This window comes from Coregonus clupeaformis, chromosome 4, assembly GCF_020615455.1.
Source record: "Coregonus clupeaformis isolate EN_2021a chromosome 4, ASM2061545v1, whole genome shotgun sequence".
Lineage (NCBI taxonomy): Eukaryota > Metazoa > Chordata > Actinopteri > Salmoniformes > Salmonidae > Coregonus > Coregonus clupeaformis.
In genome coordinates this window covers 8,062,288-8,084,116 of record NC_059195.1, presented here as the reverse complement: position 1 = coordinate 8,084,116, position 21,829 = coordinate 8,062,288, and the positions used below count along the sequence as shown (strand labels likewise).

Sequence of the window (21,829 nt, the reverse complement as noted above, 5' to 3'; positions counted from 1 at the left end):
GTCTCTTGGGGTATGTCTCTATAAGCTTGGCACATCTAGCCACTGGGATTTTTGCACATTCTTCAAGGCAAAACTGCTCCAGCTCCTTCAAGTTGGATGGTGTACAGCAATCTTTCAGTCATACCACAGATTCTCAATTGGATTGAGGTCTGGACTTTGACTAGGCCATTCCAAGACATTTAAATGTTTCCCCTTAAACCACTCAAGTGTTCCTTTAGCAGTATGCTTAGGGTCATTGTCCTATTGGAAGGTGAACCTCCGTCCTAGTCTCAAATTTCTGGAAGACTGAAACAGGTTTCCCTCAAAAATGTCCCTGTATTTAGCGCCATCCATCATGCCTTCAATTCTGACCAGTTTCCCAGGCCCTACCGATGAAAAACATCCCCACAGCATGATGCTGCCACCACCATGCTTAACTGTGGGGATGGTGTTCTCGGGGTGATGAGAGGTGTTGGGTTTGCATCAGACATAGCGTTTTCCTTGATGGCCAAAAAGCTCAATTTTAGTCTCATCTGACCAGAGTACCTTCTTCCATTTGTTTGGGGAGTCTCCCACATGCCTTTTGGCGAACACCAAACGTGTTTGCTTATTTTTTTTCTTTAAGCAATGGCTTTTTTTCTGGCCAGTCTTCCGTAAAGCCCAGCTCTGTGGAGTGTACGGCTTAAAGTGGTCCTATGGACAGATACTCCAATCTCCGCTGTGGAGCTTTGCAGCTCCTTCAGGGTTATATTTGGTCTCTTCGTTGCCTCTCTGATTAATGCCCTCCTTGCCTGGTCCGTGAGTTTTGGCTTGTCAGGTTTGTTGTGGTGCCAGGTTCTTTCAATAAAAAAAAAAATGGATTTAATGGTGCTCCGTGGGATGTTCAAAGTTTGAGATATTTTTGTATAACCCAACCCTGATCTGTACTTCTCCACAACTTTGTCTCTGACCTGTTTGGAGAGCTCCTTGGTCTTGCATGGTGGTGCCACTTGCTTAGTGGTGTTGCAGACTCTGGGGCCTTTCAGAACAGGTTTATATATACTGAGATCATGTGACAGATCATGTGACACTTAGATTGCACACAGGGTGACTTTATTTAACTAATTATGTGACTTCTGAAGGTAATTGGTTGCACCAGATCTTATTTAGGGGCTTCATAGCAAAGGGGGTGAAAATATATGCACGCACCACTTTTCCAAATGTTTTATTTTTTTTCACTTTACCAATTTGGACAATTTAGTGTATGTCCATTCCATGCAATCCAAATAAAAATCGATTTAAATGACAGGTTGTTCTATGACGATGAGGGGAGATGCATATGTGAGTCTCGAGCTAATCGGACCATGGATATAAGAAGGCTTGCCCCTGAACACAACTTAATTGCACTCCTGACATCATACTTGAGTATTGAGCCAATAGCAGCATCTATATACACTGCTCAAAAAAATAAAGGGAACACTAAAATAACACATCCTAGATCTGAATGAATGAAATAATCTTATTAAATACATAGTTGAATGTACTGACAACTAAATAACACAAAAATTATCAATGGAAATCAAATGTATCAACCCATGGAGGTCTAGATTTGGAATCACACTCAAAATTAAAGTGGAAAACCACACTACAGGCTGATCCAACTTTGATGTAATGTCCTTAAAACAAGTCAAAATGAGGCTCAGTAGTGTGTGTGGCCTCCACGTGCCTGTATGACCTCCCTACAACGCCTGGGCATGCTCCTGATGAGGTGACGGATGGTCTCCTGAGGGATCTCCTCCCAGACCTGGACTAAAGCATCCGCCAACTCCTGGACAGTCTGTGGTGCAACGTGGCGTTGGTGGATGGAGCGAGACATGATGTCCCAGATGTGGTCAATTGGATTCAGGTATGGGGAACGGGCGGGCCAGTCCATAGCATCAATGCCTTCCTCTTGCAGGAACTGCTGACACACTCCAGCCACATGAGGTTTAGCATTGTCTTGCATTAGGAGGAACCCAGGGCCAACCGCACCAGCATATGGTCTCACAAGGGGTCTGAGGATCTCATCTCGGTACCTAATGGCAGTCAGGCTACCTCTGGCGAGCACATGGAGGGCTGTGCGGCCCCCCAAATAAATGCCACCCCACACCATGACTGACCCACCGCCAAACCGGTCATCATGGAGGATGTTGCAGGCAGCAGAACGTTCTCCACGGCGTCTCCAGACTCTGTCACATCTGTCACATGTGCTCAGTGTGAACCTGCTTACATCTGTGAAGAGCACAGGGCGCCAGTGGCGAATTTGCCAATCTTGGTGTTCTCTGGCAAATGCCAAACGTCCTGCACGGTGTTGGGCTGTAAGCACAACCCCCACCTGTGGACGTCGGGCCCTCATACCACCCTCATGGAGTCTGTTTCTGACCGTTTGAGCAGACACATGCACATTTGTGGCCTGCTGGAGGTCATTTTGCAGGGCTCTGGCAGTGCTCCTCCTGCTCCTCCTGCTCCTCCTTGCACAAAGGCGGAGGTAGCGGTCCTGCTGCTGGGTTGTTGCCCTCCTATGGCCTCCTCCACGTCTCCTGATGTACTGGCCTGTCTCCTGGTAGCGCCTCCATGCTCTGGACACTACGCTGACAGACACAGCAAACCTTCTTGCCACAGCTCGCATTGATGTGCCATCCTGGATGAGCTGCACTACCTGAGCCACTTGTGTGGGTTGTAGACTCCATCTCATGCTACCACTAGAGTGAAAGCACCGTCAGCATTCAAACGTGACCAAAACATCAGCCAGGAAGCATAGGAACTGAGAAGTGGTCTGTGGTCACCACCTGCAAAACCAGTCCTTTATTGGGGGTGTCTTGCTAATTGCCTATAATTTCCACCTGTTGTCTATACCATTTGCACAACAGCATGTGAAATGTATTGTCAATCAGTGTTGCATCCTAAGTGGACAGTTTGATTTCACAGAAGTGTGATTGACTTGGAGTTACATTGTGTTGTTTAAGTGTTCCCTTTATTTTGTTGAGCAGTGTATTAAGAATGGGCTTAGGCCCCATAAAGTTCATAAACAAGATGGGCTTGGCCACCCCACCATCATACTTGAGTCTTTAGCCAACCGCAATATATATATTAGTGTTGGTCTTAGGCACTTATAAAGTCTGTAAGTCACAGCTCTAGGATCAGTTCAAATCAAATCAAATCAAATTGTATTGGTCACATGCGCCGAATACAACAGGTGCAGACATTACAGTGAAATGCTTACTTACAGCCCTTAACCAACAGTGCATTTATTTTAACAAAAAAGTAAAAATAAAACAACAACTAAAAAAGTGTAGAGAAAAAAAGAGCAGAGGTAAAATAAAATAACAGTAGGGAGGCTATATATACAGGGGGGTACCGGTGCAGAGTCAATGTGCGGAGGCACCGGCTAGTTGAGATAGTTGAAGTAATATGTACATGTGGGTATAGTTAAAGTGACTATGCATAAATAATTAACAGAGTAGCAGCAGCGTAAAAAGGATGGGGTGGGGGGGCAGTGCAAATAGTCCGGGTAGCCATGATTAGCTGTTCAGGAGTCTTATGGCTTGGGGGTAAAAGCTGTTGAGAAGTCTTTTGGACCTAGACTTGGCACTCCGGTACCGCTTGCTGTGCGGTAGCAGGGAGAACAGTCTATGACTAGGGTGGCTGGAGTGTTTGACAATTTTGAGGGCCTTCCTCTGACACCGCCTGGTAAATAGCCTTGGTTTCACAAACAGATCACCGACCATTTCGAATCCCACCGTTCCTTCTCCACTATGCAATCCGGTTTCCGAGCTGGTCATGGGTGCACCTCAGCCACGCTCAAGGTCCTAAACGATATTATAACCGCGATCGATAATAGACAGTACTGTGCAGCCGTCTTCATCGACCTGGCCAAGGCTTTCGACTCTGTCAAACACCGCATTCTTATTGGCAGACTAAATAGCCTTGGTTTCTCAAATGACTGCCTCGCCTGGTTCACCAACTACTTCTCAGATAGAGTTCAGTGTGTCAAATCGGAGGGCCTGTTGTCTGGACCTATGGCAGTCTCTATGGGGGGTGCCACAGGGTTCAATTCTTGGGCCGACACTTTTCTCCGTGTATATCAATGATGTCGCTCTTGCTGCTGGTGACTCTCAGATCCACCTCTACGCAGACGACACCATTTTGTATACATCTGGCCCTTCATTGGACACTGTGTTAACAAACCTCCAAACGAGCTTCAATGCCATACAACAATCCTTCAGTAGCCTTCAACTGCTCTTAAACACTAGTAAAACTAAATGCATGCTTTTCAATCGAACGCTGCTAGCACCCGCCCACCCGACTAGAATCACCACTCTCGACGGGTCGGACCTAGAGTATGTGGACAACTACAAATATCTAGGTGTCTGGTTAGACTGTAAACTCAACTTCCAGACTCACATAAAGAATCTCCAATCCAAAGTTAAATCTAGAATCGGCTTCCTATTTCGCAACAAAGCCTCCTTCACTCATGCTGCCAAACATGCCCTCGTAAAACTGACTATCCTACCGATCCTTGACTTCGGCGATGTCATTTACAAAATAGCCTCCAACACTCTACTCAGCAAATTGGATGTAGTCTATCACAGTGCCATCCGTTTTGTCTCCAAAGCCCCATACACTACCCACCACTGTGACCTGTACGCTCTTGTTGGCTGGTCCTCACTACATGTCCGTCGTCAAACCCACTGGCTCCAGGCCATCTATAAATCACTGCTAGGCAAATCCCCGCCTTATCTTAGCTCATTGGTCACCATAGCAGCACCCACCCGTAGTCTGCGCTCCAGCAGGTATATCTCACTGGTCATTCCCAAAGCCAACACCTCCTTTGGCCGCCATTCCTTCCAGTTCTCTGCTGCCAATGACTGGAACGAATTGCAAAAATCTCTGAAGCTGGAGACTCTTATCTCCCTCAATAACTTTAAGCATCAGTTGTCAGAGCACCTTACCGATCACTGCACCTGTACACAGCCCATCTGAAATTAGCCCACCCAACTACCTCATCCCTATATTGTTATTTATTTTGCTCTTTTGCACCCCAGTATCTGTATTTGCACATAATCTCTTGCACATCTAGCATTCCAGTGTTAATACTATTGTAATTATTCTGCACTATAGCCTATTTATTGCCTTACCTCCATAACTTGCTACATTTGCACACACTGTATATATATTTTCTGTTGTATTTCTGACTTTATGTTTTTTTTACCCCATATGTAACTCTGTGTTGTTTTTATTGCACTACTTTGCTTTATCTTGGCCAGGTCGCAGTTGTAAATGAGAACCTGTTCTCAACTGGCTTACCTGGTTAAATAAAGGTGAAAAAAAAAAAAAAAAAAAGTATAGAGGTCCTGGATGGCAGGAAGCTTGGCCCCAGTGATGTACTGGGCCGTACGCACTACCCTCTGTAGTGCCTTGCGGTCGGAGGCCAAGCAGTTGCCATACCAGGCGGTGATGCAACCAGTCAGGATGCTCTCGATGGTGCAGCTGTAGAATTTTTTGAGGATCTGAGGACCCATGCCAAATCTTTTCAGTCTCCTGAGGGGGAATAGGCTTTGTCGTGCCCTCTTCACGACTGTCTTGGTTTGTTTGGACCATGATAGTTCGTTGGTGATGTGGACACCAAGGAACTCCATATCGTGTTAACATTAGTCACAAATATCTGACTTCAGTATAGTCTATAGCGGTTTCTTCATTAAGACTTATACAGTGGGGAGAACAAGTATTTGATACACTGCCGATTTTGCAGGTTTTCCTACTTACAAAGCATGTAGAGGTCTGTAATTTTTATCATAGGTACCCTTCAACTGTGAGAGACGGAATCTAAAACAAAAATCAAGAAAATCACAAAGTATGATTTTTAAATAATGAATTAGCATTTTATTGCATGACATAAGTATTTGATCACCTACCAGCCAGGAAGAATTCCGGCTCTCACAGACCTGTTAGTTTTCTTTAAGAAGCCCTCCTGTTCTCCACTCATTACCTGTATTAACTGCACCTGTTTGAACTCGTTACCTGTAAAAAAGACACCTGTCCACACACTCAATCAAACAGACTCCAACCTCTCCACAATGGCCAAGACCAGAGAGCTGTGTAAGGACATCAGGGATAAAATTGTAGACTTGCACAAGGCTGGGATGGGCTACAGGACAATAGGCAAGCAGCTTGGTGAGAAGGCAACAACTGTTGGCGCAATTATTAGAAAATGGAAGAAGTTCAAGATGACGGTCAATCACCCTCGGTCTGGGGCTCCATGCAAGATCTCACCTCGTGGGGCATCAATGATCATGAGGAGGGTGAGGGATCAGCTCAGAACTACACGGCAGGACCTGGTCAATGACCTGAAGAGAGCTGGGACCACAGTCTCAAAGAAAACCATTAGTAACACACTACGCCATCATGGATTAAAATCCTGCAGCGCACGCAAGGTCCCCCTGCTCAAGCCAGCGCATGTCCAGGATGCTTTTCTGCAAAGGGGACAGGACGACTGCACCGTATTGAGGGGAGGATGGATGGGGCCATGTATCGCAAGATCTTGGCCAACAACCTCCTTCCCTCAGTAAGAGCATTGAAGATGGGTCGTGGCTGGGTCTTCCAGCATGACAACGACCAGAAACACACAGCCAGGGCAACTAAGGAGTGGCTCCTTAAAAAGCCTCTCAAGGTCCTGGAGTGGCCTAGCCAGTCTCCAGACCTGAACCCAATAGAAAATATTTGGATCTTTGGAGGGAGCTGAAAGTCTGTATTGCCCAGCGACAGCCCCGAAACCTGAAGGATCTGGAGAAGGTCTGTATGGAGGAGTGGGCCAAAATCCCTGCTGCAGTGTGTGCAAACCTGGTCAAGACCTACAGGAAACATATGATCTCTGTAATTGCAAACAAAGGTTTCTGTACCAAATATTAAGTTATGCTTTTCTGATGTATCAAATACTTATGTCATGCAATAAAATGCAAATTAATTACTTAAAAATCATACAATGTGATTTTCTGGATTTTTGTTTTAGATTCTGTCTCTCACAGTTGAAGTGTACCTATGATAAAAAATTACAGACCTCTACATGCTTTGTAAGTAGAAAAACCTGCAAAATTGGCAGTGTATCAGATACTTGTTCTCCCCACTGTAGTTGGCTTATATGTTTGACTTGGTGGAGTGGAGCAGAGAGGGGGATGGGAGGCTGATCATTGATTGGCTGTAGTGTAGAGTGTGTCATACAATGTATCAAAATTCCAACTGCTAGCTCAAATTCTCACTCAAATGTACCACTAATATGAAAATCTTCCACAGACTGTCTTGCAGACTACTATGCACTGACAAAACATTTAGTGTTACAAATCAAAGCTTAACATTAAAATATGTGATTTCAAATGACTAAATTAAGTTCAGACAGGCCTGTAATGTGCTCTCTAACATAAACATAAACTGTGTTGTTGCTGTAGACCTTTTCACAGATATAGGAGCAGTTGATCTCCACAGAATGTTAGCAGCCACTAATATCTGACTTCTGTATAGTCTATAGCGGTTTCTTCATTAAAACTTCTATTTGGCTTTAATGTATGACTTGGTGGAGTGGAGCAGAGTGGGGGAAGGGAGCAGAGAAGGGGATGGGAGGCTGATCATTGATTGGCTGTAGTGTAGGGTGTGTCATACAATGTATCAAATTTCCAACTGCTAGCTCAAATTCTCACTCAAATGTACCACTAGTATGAAAATGTTCCACAGACTGTCTTGCAGACTACTATGCACTGACAAAACATTTAGTGTTACAAATCAAAGCTTAACATTAAAATATGTGATTTCAAATGACTAAATTAAGTTCAGACAGGCCTGTTATGTGCTCTCTAACACAAACATAAACTGTGTTGTTGTCAACCATTTCACAGATCTAGGATCAGGTGACCTCCACAGAATGTTAACATTAGCCACAAATATCTGACTTCTGCAGAGTGCACAAAAGTACCAAACTACCAAAAGTTTCACAGGTCAACACATCTCTGCCCAGGGTTGCCATGTATGCTTTTTTTTGTTGTTTATTGAGGTACTTTGGAAACTTTGCCGCAGGTGAAAAGTTTTGGTCGCTGGGTGCAAGTTTTTATACTACTTCTATATTGCAACTACCAACATGGCATTTAAAAAAATCTATTAATTTCCCTGTAATCTGCTGAAATTGTGCTAGTTTTCAGGCTTTGAAGGCTGGTTTTGCGTTGACTTCCTTGAAATTCGTAATTGATCTGGCAAGCCTGTCTCTGCATGAGCATGATCACCTCTAAAGTAGCTGTGCAGCACATTTTTAAGGAAGAGGAGGATGGTTGCAGATGTTTGAATTCATGCAAGAAGGTAAGCTATTAACTAAACTGCTAACCAATAGTTTAGCTAAAATTGAATTTGTATTTGGTGTATTGGCAAGCAATGCATGTTCCCGTTGTCTTTATTATTAATTAGTTAATGTTAGCTCACATATGTCTTTCGGTGGAATCCAACATGCATTGACAATGTTGTGTCAGATATACTGCGTCATGACAGATTGAAATTGGTAGGCTTATCCAAACAATTCATACATATGCAATTGTTACTTTGCATGTTTCTACCTTATACTTATTTACTGCTTGCTAAGGGTTAGCGTGCTAGCTAACGGTTAGCGTGCTAGCGATGCTAACGATGCTAGCTTCTTTTTTTTTGTATGATGCTAGCTATGGTGGCAAGCTAGCTAATAAGTTTAGCATAATTGGTAAACATGTCTTTGATTCAGAATACATCAATACATTGTGGTTAACCCAATGTTACATGCATTGGAAAATAAAATTGCTAGTGTAACTTGAATTGGTTTACAAGCTAGCTAGAAAAGCCAGTTCCTTTTCATCTGTTTTGTCAAGCTATAAGCCTGCATGTGTGCTAAAATATTTAATTAAATCCCCTCATTAAATTAATATATTTAAGTTGCACCTGTTTTTTATAGCCCTTACCCAAGGACCATTTTTTCCGTTGGAATAATTTGGATGAAAATAAGAAATATGTGAAAGAAAATAAGAAATAAGTGACCAGATTTTGTTATTGAAAAGCATGGACATTCACATATTCACATATCTCCTTTATTCCATACACTCATTTTTAAAGATCGAAAACAAAATGGAAGATAAGAGTCCAGGAACATACAAAGCAACCAATGCGGTATGTTTTAAGGCTTAGCCTAGTTTTTTCTGCTTCGCCTAGTATTTAGAGTATGCTTGCCTTGCTTTAGCCAAACCACTCAAACTGATTCTCTTTTAGTCTATCCATAAAAGCAGATTCAGTTTCAGTTGTATCCAGGAACTTGCATAATCTGCTTATGTTATGCTTATGCTTGCTTTTTTACCTTGAAAGTAGTCTTAAAAAAGGAAATTGTAACAGATGTTTGTTGGACCTCTATTAGTCAATGATATCAGTCAGTGGTGTCCCCCAGCCCATCCCCGATGTTGTGTGCAGAGCAATCATGTCATTCTATTAAGTCTCAACTATTCTTTTTGTAACTTGTCTTCCTTTACAAAGGCACTGCAGAGGCTAAGAAGACGCATGGAAACTCTGAAGAATCATCATTCAACTTGTGAGGCCAGATTTGAAAAGGAAATTATAAATCCAGAAGCTCAGGTTTGTCAATTGTTTAGAGTGAGGATACTGGGGATGGTTGAATCGTTATAATATCCTATTGCCTAATTTGCACATGACTAATATCATTTTATTGTATCCTTAGATGTCAGACACTGAGGTTGCCAGTACCTCTGAGGCTGCCAGTACCGCTGGGTCGAAAGTCCATGTGTTGGATGATGCACCGCCATTGATCAGAACAGACAGCATATTCGTAAGTTAAAGTGTCATTCAACACCAGCACATACTGTAAGTTCTTGTGAATCAGCTTTGTAAATCAAAGATGGGCAAGTCTGCACTTTCATCCTATATTCATTGTATTATAACAAAATCTAAATTAGAGGAGCACAGAGCCATAACTAATCAAAATGTGCCGGTGTCCAAATACTTTCTGTGTTATCTGTCTAGTTATCCAATATACTTTTTTTCTTCAATACAGTTGACCAAAGCTATGCTTGGATACAAGACTGATGACTCAATAACCAGCATTGACAACAGTGAAGATGATTATGTCCCAAGGTCATCAGAGGAAGACGATTCCGATGAATTTTCAGAACCAAAGACAAGGGTGGACAGCAGTAAACACGATGATCTAGTCTCAGAGGGAGACAGTTCAGATAAATTAGCGGGTGTCAAGAGAAAGAAGCAATACAAGAAGACTATCAAGAGATGCAGAAGTTCCTCAGAAGAAAACAGCTCAAATGGAGAATCAGAACTCAAGAGAATGAAGCGATACGAAAATACTTATAAGAGATGTACTAGTTCCCCAAAGTCGAACACTAGCAGTGAATCATTGCTTGTAATGAATGTCTCAGAAGTAGATGGATCCAAAAAGTACCACCAAAAAAAGCACTTCTGTCTGTTTTGTGAGCAACCGCAATCCAAAATCGCCCGTCATTTAGAACATAAACATGGGGATGAAATGGAAGTAGCTACTGCACTTCAGTTTGCAAAGAAGTCAAAAGCTAGGAGACTTCAGCTGAATCTCCTTCGCAAGAAGGGGAATCGGGCACACAACATTCAGGCACTTAAAGAAGGAAAGGGGGTTTTGGTACCATGTAAGCAAACAAGTGATGACAAGAGCAATCACCAGGACTATCAGCATTGTTTTGCCTGCCATGGGCTCTTTAAACGCAAATCTATGTGGAGGCATGTGGCAAGGTGCACACTAGCACAAAATGTTCGTAAGGAGATGCCTGGCAAAACCAGAATCCAGGCACTCTGTGCTAGTGCTCAACCGGTTGCTAAAGGAGTCAGCGAGAAGGTCTGGAAACTTGTGAGTAACATGGCTCAAGATGATGTAGCCCATGCAGTAAAAGAAGACAGATACATCTTGGCATTGGGTGAAAAAATGTACAACAAGAAAGGGGAGAACCCCTCACAACACCAGCACATTCGTCAAACTTTGCGAGAACTAGGGAGACTCGTGATTAAAGGTAGAAAGGTGACACCACTGAAAAAGATGAAGGATTATATCAACCCACAACACTTCCACCACATCATAAAAGCTGTCAAAGAAGTGACTGGCTTTGATGAAAAGACAAACAAATTTGAAAAAGCAACCTTGGCCACAAAGCTTGGGCAAAGCATCCAGAAAATTGCAGACGTCATGGAGGGTGAAGCTCTTATTACCCAGAATGAAGAAAAGTTGAAGCTAGTCCGAGACTTCCAAGGCATCTACCGTCTTCGCTGGAATGAAATGATCTCTTCTGCTGCATATCGTACACTTGAACAGAGGAAATGGAACGCACCGCAGCTTATTCCATTAGCAGATGATGTAAAAAAATGCACATGTACTTAGATGAAAAGCAGAAACAATACTACAACCAACTGTGCGATGAGAAAACCTCAAGAAAATGGTGCAATCTAGCAAAAGTGATACTGGCTCAGATTATTATCTTCAACAGGAAAAGAGAGGGAGAGGTGTCAAAGATGTCTGTGGCAACATTTCACTCCAGGGACAAATCCCCACTTAACAAAGATGTTGCAGTGGCGCTAACAGAGGTTGAGAGACTGCTCTGTGCGCATTTTGAACGCATCGAAACCTGTGGGAAGCGTGGCAGGAAGGTGCCTGTAATCCTCACTCCAGTGATGGTGGAATCTTTAGAGCTGCTTATCAAAGAGCGGTGCTCATGTGGAGTGAGCGAAGGTAATATCTACTTATTTGCCAGGCCAGGATATGATACACATTTTCGAGGGAATGACTGCATCCGCGTCTATGCCAAACAATGTGGTGCCAAGTTACCTGAAGCATTGTCATCAACTAAACTACGAAAACAGGTTGCCACCCTCTCCAGAGTGTTAAATCTCAATGATACAGAACAGGACCAGTTTGCTGACTTCTTGGGTCACGACATTCGGATTCATCGAAAGTTCTACCGTCTTCCAGAGGGAACGCTTCAGTTGGCAAAAATAAGTAAAATACTGATGGCGTGTGAACAGGGCAGATTGGCAGAGTTCAAGGGGAAAACTCTGGATCAAATAACCATCAGTCCCAGTGGTAAGTTTACCCCCAGTGTTTAGTTTAATGGCAAAATGTTTACACTTTGATTTGTTTTGCGCAGATTTAGCTTGCCTCAATTTACCATTCTTCCTTTGGCTGTCTTTTACAAACTGTTATGTCTGAAGAAATGGATGCTGCAGCCACTGATTGTGCATCAGAGAGTGACTCTGAGAGAGAGGAGTCGTCTGAAAAATCCTATGAAGGAAATCTGACAGGTATGCCTATACCTTATATACACATGGACCTATTCTTAATTACAATGTACTGTTGGAAAATGACATGTTTTCCACTGATATTTTCCAGGAGAGATGTCAGCAATTCAGGCCAAAAGGCCAATGACCAAGGAAAAGCTGGGACAAAAGAGAGGCCCACACGGTAAGCATGTTTCCTGCTGCCTTCATTCAGTGCATTTTCACTCTGGCAAAAAATGCTGACTCTTATTTGTTATGCACTGATTTAACTTGCCTCAATTTACCATTCTTCTTTTGGCTGTCTTTTACAAACTGTTATGTCTGAAGAAATGGATGCTGCAGCCACTGATTGCGCATCAGAGAGTGACTCTGAGAGAGAGGAGTCGTCTGAAAAATCCTATGAAGGAAATCTGACAGGTATGCCTATACCTTATATACACATGGACCTATTCTTAATTACAATGTACTGTTGGAAAATGACATGTTTTCCACTGATATTTTCCAGGAGAGATGTCAGCAATTCGGGCCAAACAGCCAATGACCAAGGGAAAGCTGGGACAAAAGAGAGGCTCACACGGTAAGCATGTTTCCTGCTACCTTCATTCAGTGCATTTTCACTCTGTAGTGTCAACTTATGGCTGTACTGTGCTGGTCCAGATCAATTCTGTCTTCATCAGTTAGTGTATTTCCAACCATGCCAGCACAGAACGGTTGAGTTTGGATTGTACACAAGTCAAGACATTAGATCTGGAATTAGTGTGTCAGGATAGATGATAACACAGAAGGATTACCACACTTTAGATTGATTTTCTTGGAGGTAGGGAACTTGATTGAATACGTATTGCTTTTATTAGAAGGTTTACATTGCAAACAGATTGTTGGGCTTAGATTCCATACAGATTGAGTCTGCCTTGATGTCAGCATTGCACATTCTTCTCTCACACGCTTATCTATGTAGTTATTTAGTTAGGATTGTTAGCTTAACTTCATCACACTCTGAATATATAGCTGCAACCTTGTAGAGTTAATAGAAAGAGAGGTTCAAGTTCATTGTAGTCAACCTTTTAATAAAAAAAAAAAAATGTGTGGCATAATGTAGTCATGTATAATGCAATCTCTTTCCAAAGGTGCCAAAGGAACAAAAAGGTATTGGTCGACAATAGAGGTGGATGCAGTTGAAGATTCCTTGATGAATTTTATCAGAATGGGAAAAACGCCTGGAAAACAAGACTGTGAGAAATGCATTGCTGCTTCTCCCCAAGCACTAGTAAACAGGGACTGGAGAGCGGTGAAGTTCTATGTACACAACAGAATAATTGCAGATCAGAGAAAATAAGTGTAGACTAGGGTTCTGCTCTATCCAGATTTTCATTTCTTATATAGTAGCTAGCAACTGAATGTCACTTTTGTTTTCTTTGGGTTTCTTAGCTTGTATTACATTGGAGAAATTAAGGTTCTTAAATGGTTATTCCTTAGTTCTTAAGGTTCCTGAGAGAACTCGGTTCTGCTTTATTTTAAGTTCTTATGAATGTTTCATATTTACAGTTGAAGTCGGAAGTTTAAATACCCCTTAGCCAAATACATTTAAACTCAGTTTTTCACAATTCTTGACATTTAATCCTAGTAAAAATTCCCTGTCTTAGGTCAGTTAGGATCACCACTTTATTTTAAGAATGTGAAATGTCAGAATAATAGTTGAGAGAATGATTTATTTCAGCTTTCATTTCTTTCATCACATTCCCAGTGGGTCAGAAGTTTAGATCCTACCAAAAATGAATTGAGTGTATTGCCTTTAAATTGTTTAACATTTCGGGTAGCCTTCCACAAGCTTCCCACAATAATTTGGGTGAATTTTGGCCCATTCCTCCTGACAGAGCTGGTGTAACTGAGTCAGGTTTGTAGGCCTGCTTGCTCGCACACGCCTTTTCAGTTCTGCCCACAAATATTCTATAGGATTGAGGTCAGGGCTTTGTGATGGCCACTCCAATACCTTGACATTGTTGTCCTTAAGCCATTTTGCCACAACTTTGGAAGTATGCTTGGGGTCATTGTCCATTTGGAAGACCCATTTACGACCAAGCTTTAACTTCCTGACTGATGTCTTGAGATGTTGTTGGTGTTCTTCGGCTTGCAAGCGTCCCCCTTTTTCCTCCAAACATAACGATGGTCATTATGGCCAAACAGTTATATTTTTGTTTCATCAGACCAGAGGGCATTTCTCCAAAAAGTACGATCTTTGTCCCCATGTGCAGTTGCAAACCGTAGTCTGACTTTTGGAGCAGTGGCTTCTTCCTCGCTGAGCGGCCTTTCAGGTTATGTCGATATAGGACTCGTTTTACTGTGGATATAGATACTTGTGTACCTGTTTCCTCCAAAATCTTCACAAGGTCCTTTGCTGTTCTTCTGGGATTGATTTGCAATTTCCGCACCAAAGTACGTTCATCTCTAGAAGACAGAACACGTCTCCTTCCTGAGCGGTATGACGGCTGCGTGGTCCCATAGTGTTAATACTTGCGTACTATTGTTTGTACAGATGAACGTGGTACCTTCAGGCGTTTGAATATTGCTCCCAAGGATGAACCAGACTTGTGGAGGTCAATTTTATTTTCTTCTGAGGTCTTGGCTGATTTATTTTGATTTTCCCATGATGTCAAGCAAAGAGGCACTGAGTTTGAAGGTAGGCCTTGAAATACATCCACAGGTACACCTCCAATTGACTCAAATGATGTCAATTAGCCTATCAGAAGCTTCTAAAGCCATGACATCATTTTCTGGAATTTTCCAAGCTGTTTAAAGGCACAGTCAACTTAGTGTATGTAAACTTCTGACCCACTGGAATTGTGATACAGTGAATTATAAGTGAAATAATCTGTCTGTAAACAATTGTTGGAAAAATTACTTGTGTCATGCACAAAGTAGATGTCCTAACCGACTTGCCAAAACTATAGTTTGTTAACAAGACATTTGTGGAGTGGTTGAAAAACGAGTTCACCTTTGGAGTGACTAAGGTTCTCCTGAATACTTCAAGGGTTTTTCAAGTTTGGAAGCCTGCTGATGACTTTGAATGTTAGACAAAAATAAAAAACATTTTCCTAAACTATTCATCTGTTACTTGGATATATTGAATCCATTACTGAAATGGTTGTTCCAGTTTAAATACTTTACAGAAAAACTACACTAGAGCCGTTGCGTTGCCATCCGTGTCGCATCATTGTGGCATTCTACCTGCTACACTAGAAACAAACCAAAATCGATTTAAATTTAAACTTGTTACAGTTTTTCTCAATTGCTTACAAACAAATACTTGTACTTGAGACACAATGACCACAACATGTAAATCATGCACCAACCCCCTGAACCAATTCTGCTAAACTACAAGCACAATTCCTGCTTTACACTCAAATTGCAGTTCTACAACACACTTTTTTCAAAACACTACACACAAATCTTTGCATTTGGCACAATTTTCATGCAGAAAATCTATTGTTTTCACAATAAACACACTGCCATTCAAATATGCACACTGACTCATCACATGGGCAAACACCCGTCACACAGTTTTACAATTAGCAATCAGAGATTTAGCATAAAAGGGCAACAGGTGAGCTCTTCTGTTTTGGAGCAATGGATGCCAATATTGGAAACAGCGGCAGAGCCAGAGGAGTGCGAGTATGAGGAGGAGGACGGGGAGGACGAGGACGAGGACGAGGAAGGCCAAGGACCGTAATCTCTGATGAGATCCGAGCCACTTTGGTTGATCATGTGGTCAACCATGGTCTAACAATGAGGGGGGCTGGGCAAAGAGTACAGCCAACTTTGAGCAGGTGCAGTGGAGCACCGGTTCATCTTCATTGATGAGGTTGGATTCAACCTCACAAAAAGAAGAAAGAGGGGAAGGAATATCATCGGCCAGCGTGCCATTGTTCAAGTCCCTGGCCAGCGCGGAGGGAACATCACAATGTGTGCAGCGATTACCCACCACGGCGTCATCCATCACCATGCTACCCTTGGCCCCTACAACACCGCCCATCTGATCACATTCCTACACAACACACTCATTCCACCAGATCAGGTAGATGGCCCAGAGCAGCTCAGGTACGTTGTCATTTGGGACAACGTAAGTTTCCACAGGGCTGCTCTGGTTCGTAACTGGTTCACTGCCCACCCACGCTTTTTAGTTGTTTATCTCCCTCCATATTTTTTTCTGCCTGGAGATGGAAAGTGTATGACCGAAATCCACAAATGCGTATACCTCTTCTCCAAGCTATGGAAGACGCATGTGGAGATATAGCAGCTGATGCTTTTCATTGCTGGAATCGCCATGCTAGGCGATATTTCCCCCGCTGCTTGGCCAGGGAAAACATTGCTTGTGATGTGGATGAGGTGCTGTGGCCAGACCGCAACAGAAGAGAGGATGCAGCATATTTATTTTGTAATTTTGTAATTTATTTTTAGCTGTAACTGTATACATTAAATTATTCTGTTTTGTATGTAGACCACTGTATGTATAACTTTGTGTTGGTTGGGAATGGGATGTACACTGTGTACATTGTTTCTGTGGGAAAAATTAAATATATTTGTTACCGTGTATTTGTGTGTTCTGAGTATAAAAACAATATTCTCAAATATTTTACAACACACTTATGTATGTACTGTCTGTAGTAATGGCAACACTGAACCAAAAAAAGGCCTAAGTCATTATGATGAATGGAGAAGAAGTGTTTTCCATTCATCATAGTGTTTTACATTGAGCACATCAGTGTTCAACTGGTTCTTATAAATGTCTATTCATATGATGGTTTGTGTGTGTCATTTGAAAACAAAATACAATTTTGATAAGAAATAACATGGTTTTGAATGTAAAGTTTCATTTTGCTGGAGAATTGAGGGGTTTTGCCCATTGTGTGTGTGTTTTTTGATTTGTGTGTAGAGTTCTGAGAATATGAGGCATGCTTTCAGAAAATGTGTGTAAACAATCGAGAAAAACTGTAATTATTGTACGCTTCCTTTAGGCGCAACGCAGGCAGTTGGATGCTTTCATAGATTTCATAGGCGGCATTCCCTTCATGGCTGATGGCAATGCATTATAATGCAATGTACGGTCTCAATTAGGTGGTAAAATTTCAAGTGTACTTTTTTCAAGGAGTAAGTCACTTTAAGTGATTTCCTGATTATAGATTTTTTTTCAAACTCATGAGTGTAATTTCTGTGCTCCTATGATGTCTGGAAAGCATAGTCCTCAAAAGGTAGGTATTTAAGAGGGGTCCTTAATTGGTTACAAATACAAGACTGTGTGTGTGTGTGTGTGTGTGTGTGACCTGATGGTCAGGAGAGCAGAGGAAAACATGAGCTAAACCCATGTACAGTGGAAATATACAGCCCACCTAAAGCGGGGTGGGATCTTTGTATGACGTGTGTGTATAAAAGATGGACTCTGAAATTGTGATAACAGAATTCTCAGTGAGTAAAGATCTCTGACTATTGCAACTGGGAGCTCTGTCCGTTTCTTGACCCAAAAGCCTTACAACCTTTTGGAAGACGCACAGAGACACTGAAATAGTTAGTTAATAACTTATCTTAACAGCTTGGTCCTTTCGAGATTCCAATACCTGCCTCTGTCATTCCAGGTAACTCTGAAAACCGTAGATGGGCGAATGATACATTCATAAATAGATAGACCTGCCCTTTGGCATTAAGGGTTCAATAACACAGGCCAGAGAACACTTGATAATGACAGAGACGGTGACGGAATCAAACCTACATTGAATCTCGGCTGCAAGGATAAGGTCAGTAGTCTTTATTCATTAATTGGGGAAATTGATTTGAGAACTTGCTATAATATTGACTGAAGTAAACGTCATAATTCAAAGTAGCAACAGATCAATGGATTAGCCAATTAAAAGTGAAGCAGTCTGGGATTGCTTAGGGTGGGTCCGTAACAATTCACGGTAATAGGCCATTACCAAAATAAACTAAAGGTGAGACAGTCAATAGACCACTAAAGGTGAGACAGTCAATAGACCACTAAAGGTGAGACAGTCAATAGACCACTACTACATAAACAGAAAGGGGTGATTCCAGGTGGTTGTATAGAGAAGAGGGAGAACCCATTTCTGTTGTATGAGACTATCAGAAATTGTCAAGATTACATTTGAGGGGATAAATTCCTCTGTAACGGTATGAGAGAATTATGGGGGACTAGTCAAGACCACATAAACAGAAAGGGGTGATTCCAGGTGTTGTGTGAATGTGATATGAAAGTCGCATGAATATGGGATGTTCGAACCCCAAGAGGGGAGCCAAATTTTTATATACGTCGATGATATACTGGTAGCAAATCCCTCAGAGGAGGGTTGTAAAAAGGATACTCTCCAGTTGTTAACCTTTATGGCAGGACAAGGACACAAGGTCAGTAAAAAGAAACTACAACTCTGGCAGAAAGAGGTAAGTTATTTAGGTCACACGATAACGCAGGATGGGAGAACCCTAAACTCGTCAAGAAAAACTGCAATATTAGAAGCTCCTAAACCTCTGAATAAGAAACAAATGATGAGCTTTTTGGGAATGATTAATTACTGTCGAGCATGGATTCCCCATTATGCGTTACACACTGGGAAATTTAGTGATCTTATCTATGGAAAAGCTATGGCAGCACATGATAAAATAATTTGGAATAACAAGGCTGATTTGCAATTTTAGGAAATTAAGCAATTATTGACCTCTTCAATGGTACTGGCGTTTCCTAGATATGATAGACCATTTACTCAAACTGTGGATTGTAGAGAGGGATATATGACATCAGTACTGACACAAAAACATGGGGACAAAAATATGAGGTGGCTCAGGCAATACCTGTCTTTTTGCAATCAGTTGTGGCAGCTGCTAATGCAGTGCAGGATTCAGCTTCAATTGTACTATACCATGATCTAACCTTAAAAGTTCCACATGCAGTATCAATTCTGCTATTGGAACACAAGATGGGGTACATGTCACCAGCACGACACCTATCTTGTATGATAGTATTGCTGAACATGCCAAATCTAACTATTGAACGATGTACAACGTTGAATCCTGCAACATGAGTTCCTGTTGTAAATGATGGTAGTCCCCATAACTGTATTGAAGAAACTGAAAAAATAGTACTACCCAGGCCTGACTTAACAGACTTAGAAATACCATGTTGTGAAGTAACAATGTTTGTTGATGGATCTTCTAGGAAGAATCCTGATGGCACCAATGCAACTGGTCATGCTGTGGTGACAGAGAATGAGGTTCTAGCTGCTGAACCCTTGCCAAAAAACTACTCTGCCCAGCAGGCAGAGATAGTGGCATTAACAAAAGCATGCCAACTGGGTAAAGGGAAGGTTATAACTATCTATACCATAGTGCATACACCTATAATACTGTACATGTCTTTGCTGCCCAGTGGAAGAATAGAGGAATGGCTACAACTTCGGGTAAACCAATTACACATGCAGAGTTGATTCTTGACCTCCTAGATGCAGTACTATTACCAAAAAAGCTCGCAATATGTAAGTGCGAGGCGCATACTACAGGGAAGGATCGTATTACTTTGGGTAATGCAGTACGTAGTGAGGAGAAGGAGAGTGCAGGGGAACAACGTCGCCCCCCCACCGGCCCCACCTCCCTATGAGGAAGGAGGGGCTGGAGGAGGAAGGGAAGATGAAGGTGAGGAAGAGCAAAAGGTAGAGGAGTACAGGACAAGGGCAGAGAAAGTCAGACAGGAGTTGAAAAGAGAGAAAGACGAGACAAGGAGAAAGCTAGAGAGGTACATGGCTGAGGCCAAGAGAAAGGGAGAAGGAGAGACAGAAAAAGAAAGTCAGAAAGGAAGGTCTAAGACAGAACCCACAGCTCCCCCTGTAGAACGGTCTGGATCCAGCTTATACCCCTCCTTGGCAGAACAGGCCTGGAGGGAAAATCCAGACAATGAAGTAGTGATGGTGAGGGGAAGGGTGCCACAGCAGGCTGCCGCTGTGGAGCCTCCACCCCCTTACCAGAACCAAGGGGAAGCTGAGGCAGAAAAGGATGAAAGTACAGTTGAGGTTCTTGGAACAACAGCAGCAACCCAATTGGAATTGCAGACATTAGAAAGAGAGAGAGGGAGACGGAAAGAGAAGGCTAAGAAAGTAACTCGAGTATTAGGGTACAATAGGGGGGTCAAGGGACCAAAGGGTGGAAGACCCAGGTCCCTGAGGAGACTTGAACCCCACAACAAAAGTCCAGTTAGGAGCTGAGCTCAGGAGGGAGTCAGTATGAGTCAGGAGATGAGAGAGTAGGAGGGGGCCAGTACCCAATGATAGCCTTACCTAATCTATTGGCAGGGAATGAAGGGGCCCCAGCAACCTTACATAGTAGGCCAGAACAAAGGAGCAGTGTCCTGGAATACACAGTCTGTTTTGTTTTTTTTGTCAGTTCTGCTGGGAGTAGATTCTAGTGAGGAAGAGACTGAGGAGCCCATTGATCTAAGTGTTTGAATTGGCTACTATTGACCTAGCACTTCAACAGGAACAGAAACCTAATTTGACATTGACAGTAATGGGTAAGAACATTTAATTCCTATGCGATACAGGGGCTTGCAGGACAGCAATCTGTTCAGCAGACAAACCAGAGGGAGTGAGGATTGATGGGGAGAAAATCATAGTGCGATCTGCCTCTGGTCATCAATTTATTGAAAGGTTATCAGCCCCAATAACCCTAAAACATGACCAATCAGGAGGAGAGGCAACCATACCTGTCCTGATATCTAAGCTGTGTCCGGTAAATTTACTAGGACGTGATGTAATGACTAAATTGAATGTGGCCGTCATTTCCACTGAGAGGGGAATGAAAGCACACATAGTCAGAGACAATATGGTGGTCTGTGGGGAAGGGGGACCATGTTATTTGTATAGTCAAGACTTGTTATGGGGGGGAATAACTGATATTCCCCGAACCTTAATGGAACTTGCTGATGATGTGGTACCAGGCCCCAATAAAATGTCCCCCGATGACCTACACTGTACTCTGGTATAACCAACACCCAGGTCCAGATTCAATCTATGAGGAAACACTATTTATAACCACAGAAAGAACTGTAGCACTAAAATGGTTTCACTATGACAACACCCACGCAGCAGTGGAAGTGGAACTAGGGCCCCAAAGTAAACAATAGGTTTATATTTTAATAAATTAATGCAACAGGTTTAAATCAGTAGGTTACCGGTAGGTGGTTATGGGCTTGTTATTTATAGGTTTAGTGAATTTAATGAAGGGAGAGTAGGAGACAACGTATCAAACATTTTTTTTAATAGATGCCTGGAATAAAATATCACTGCTTACTTATACGAAGTAAGGGATTATATTGGCAAATGAGTGAAATATGACATTTAGAAGGGTGACAGGAACAATATATGGGGAAACAGATATTTCCTATGTTCTTGATTACATTTTGCATTTTGGCCATTTGGCAGACGCTCTTATCCGGAGCGACTTACAGTTGGTGAGTGCATACATT

General features: G+C 42.3%; 1 protein-coding gene and 1 long non-coding RNA gene across 2 annotated transcripts; both read left to right on the top strand.

Moving 5' to 3' along the window:
* The first annotated feature begins 7,103 nt into the window (after positions 1-7,103).
* Positions 7,104-11,422, top strand: LOC123482324. Its single transcript, XM_045209674.1, has 2 exons — positions 7,104-9,835; positions 10,061-11,422. The coding sequence occupies exons 1-2, from the start codon at positions 9,728-9,730 to the stop codon at positions 11,420-11,422; spliced, it is 1,470 nt and encodes a 489-aa protein (XP_045065609.1). The 5' UTR covers positions 7,104-9,727.
* A 1,171-nt stretch (positions 11,423-12,593) lies between these two features.
* Positions 12,594-13,927, top strand: LOC121555881. The gene is made up of 3 exons (XR_005998012.2): positions 12,594-12,732; positions 12,821-12,892; positions 13,443-13,927. It is a non-coding gene; the product is annotated as an uncharacterized LOC121555881 (long non-coding RNA).
* The last annotated feature ends 7,902 nt before the right edge of the window (positions 13,928-21,829 follow it).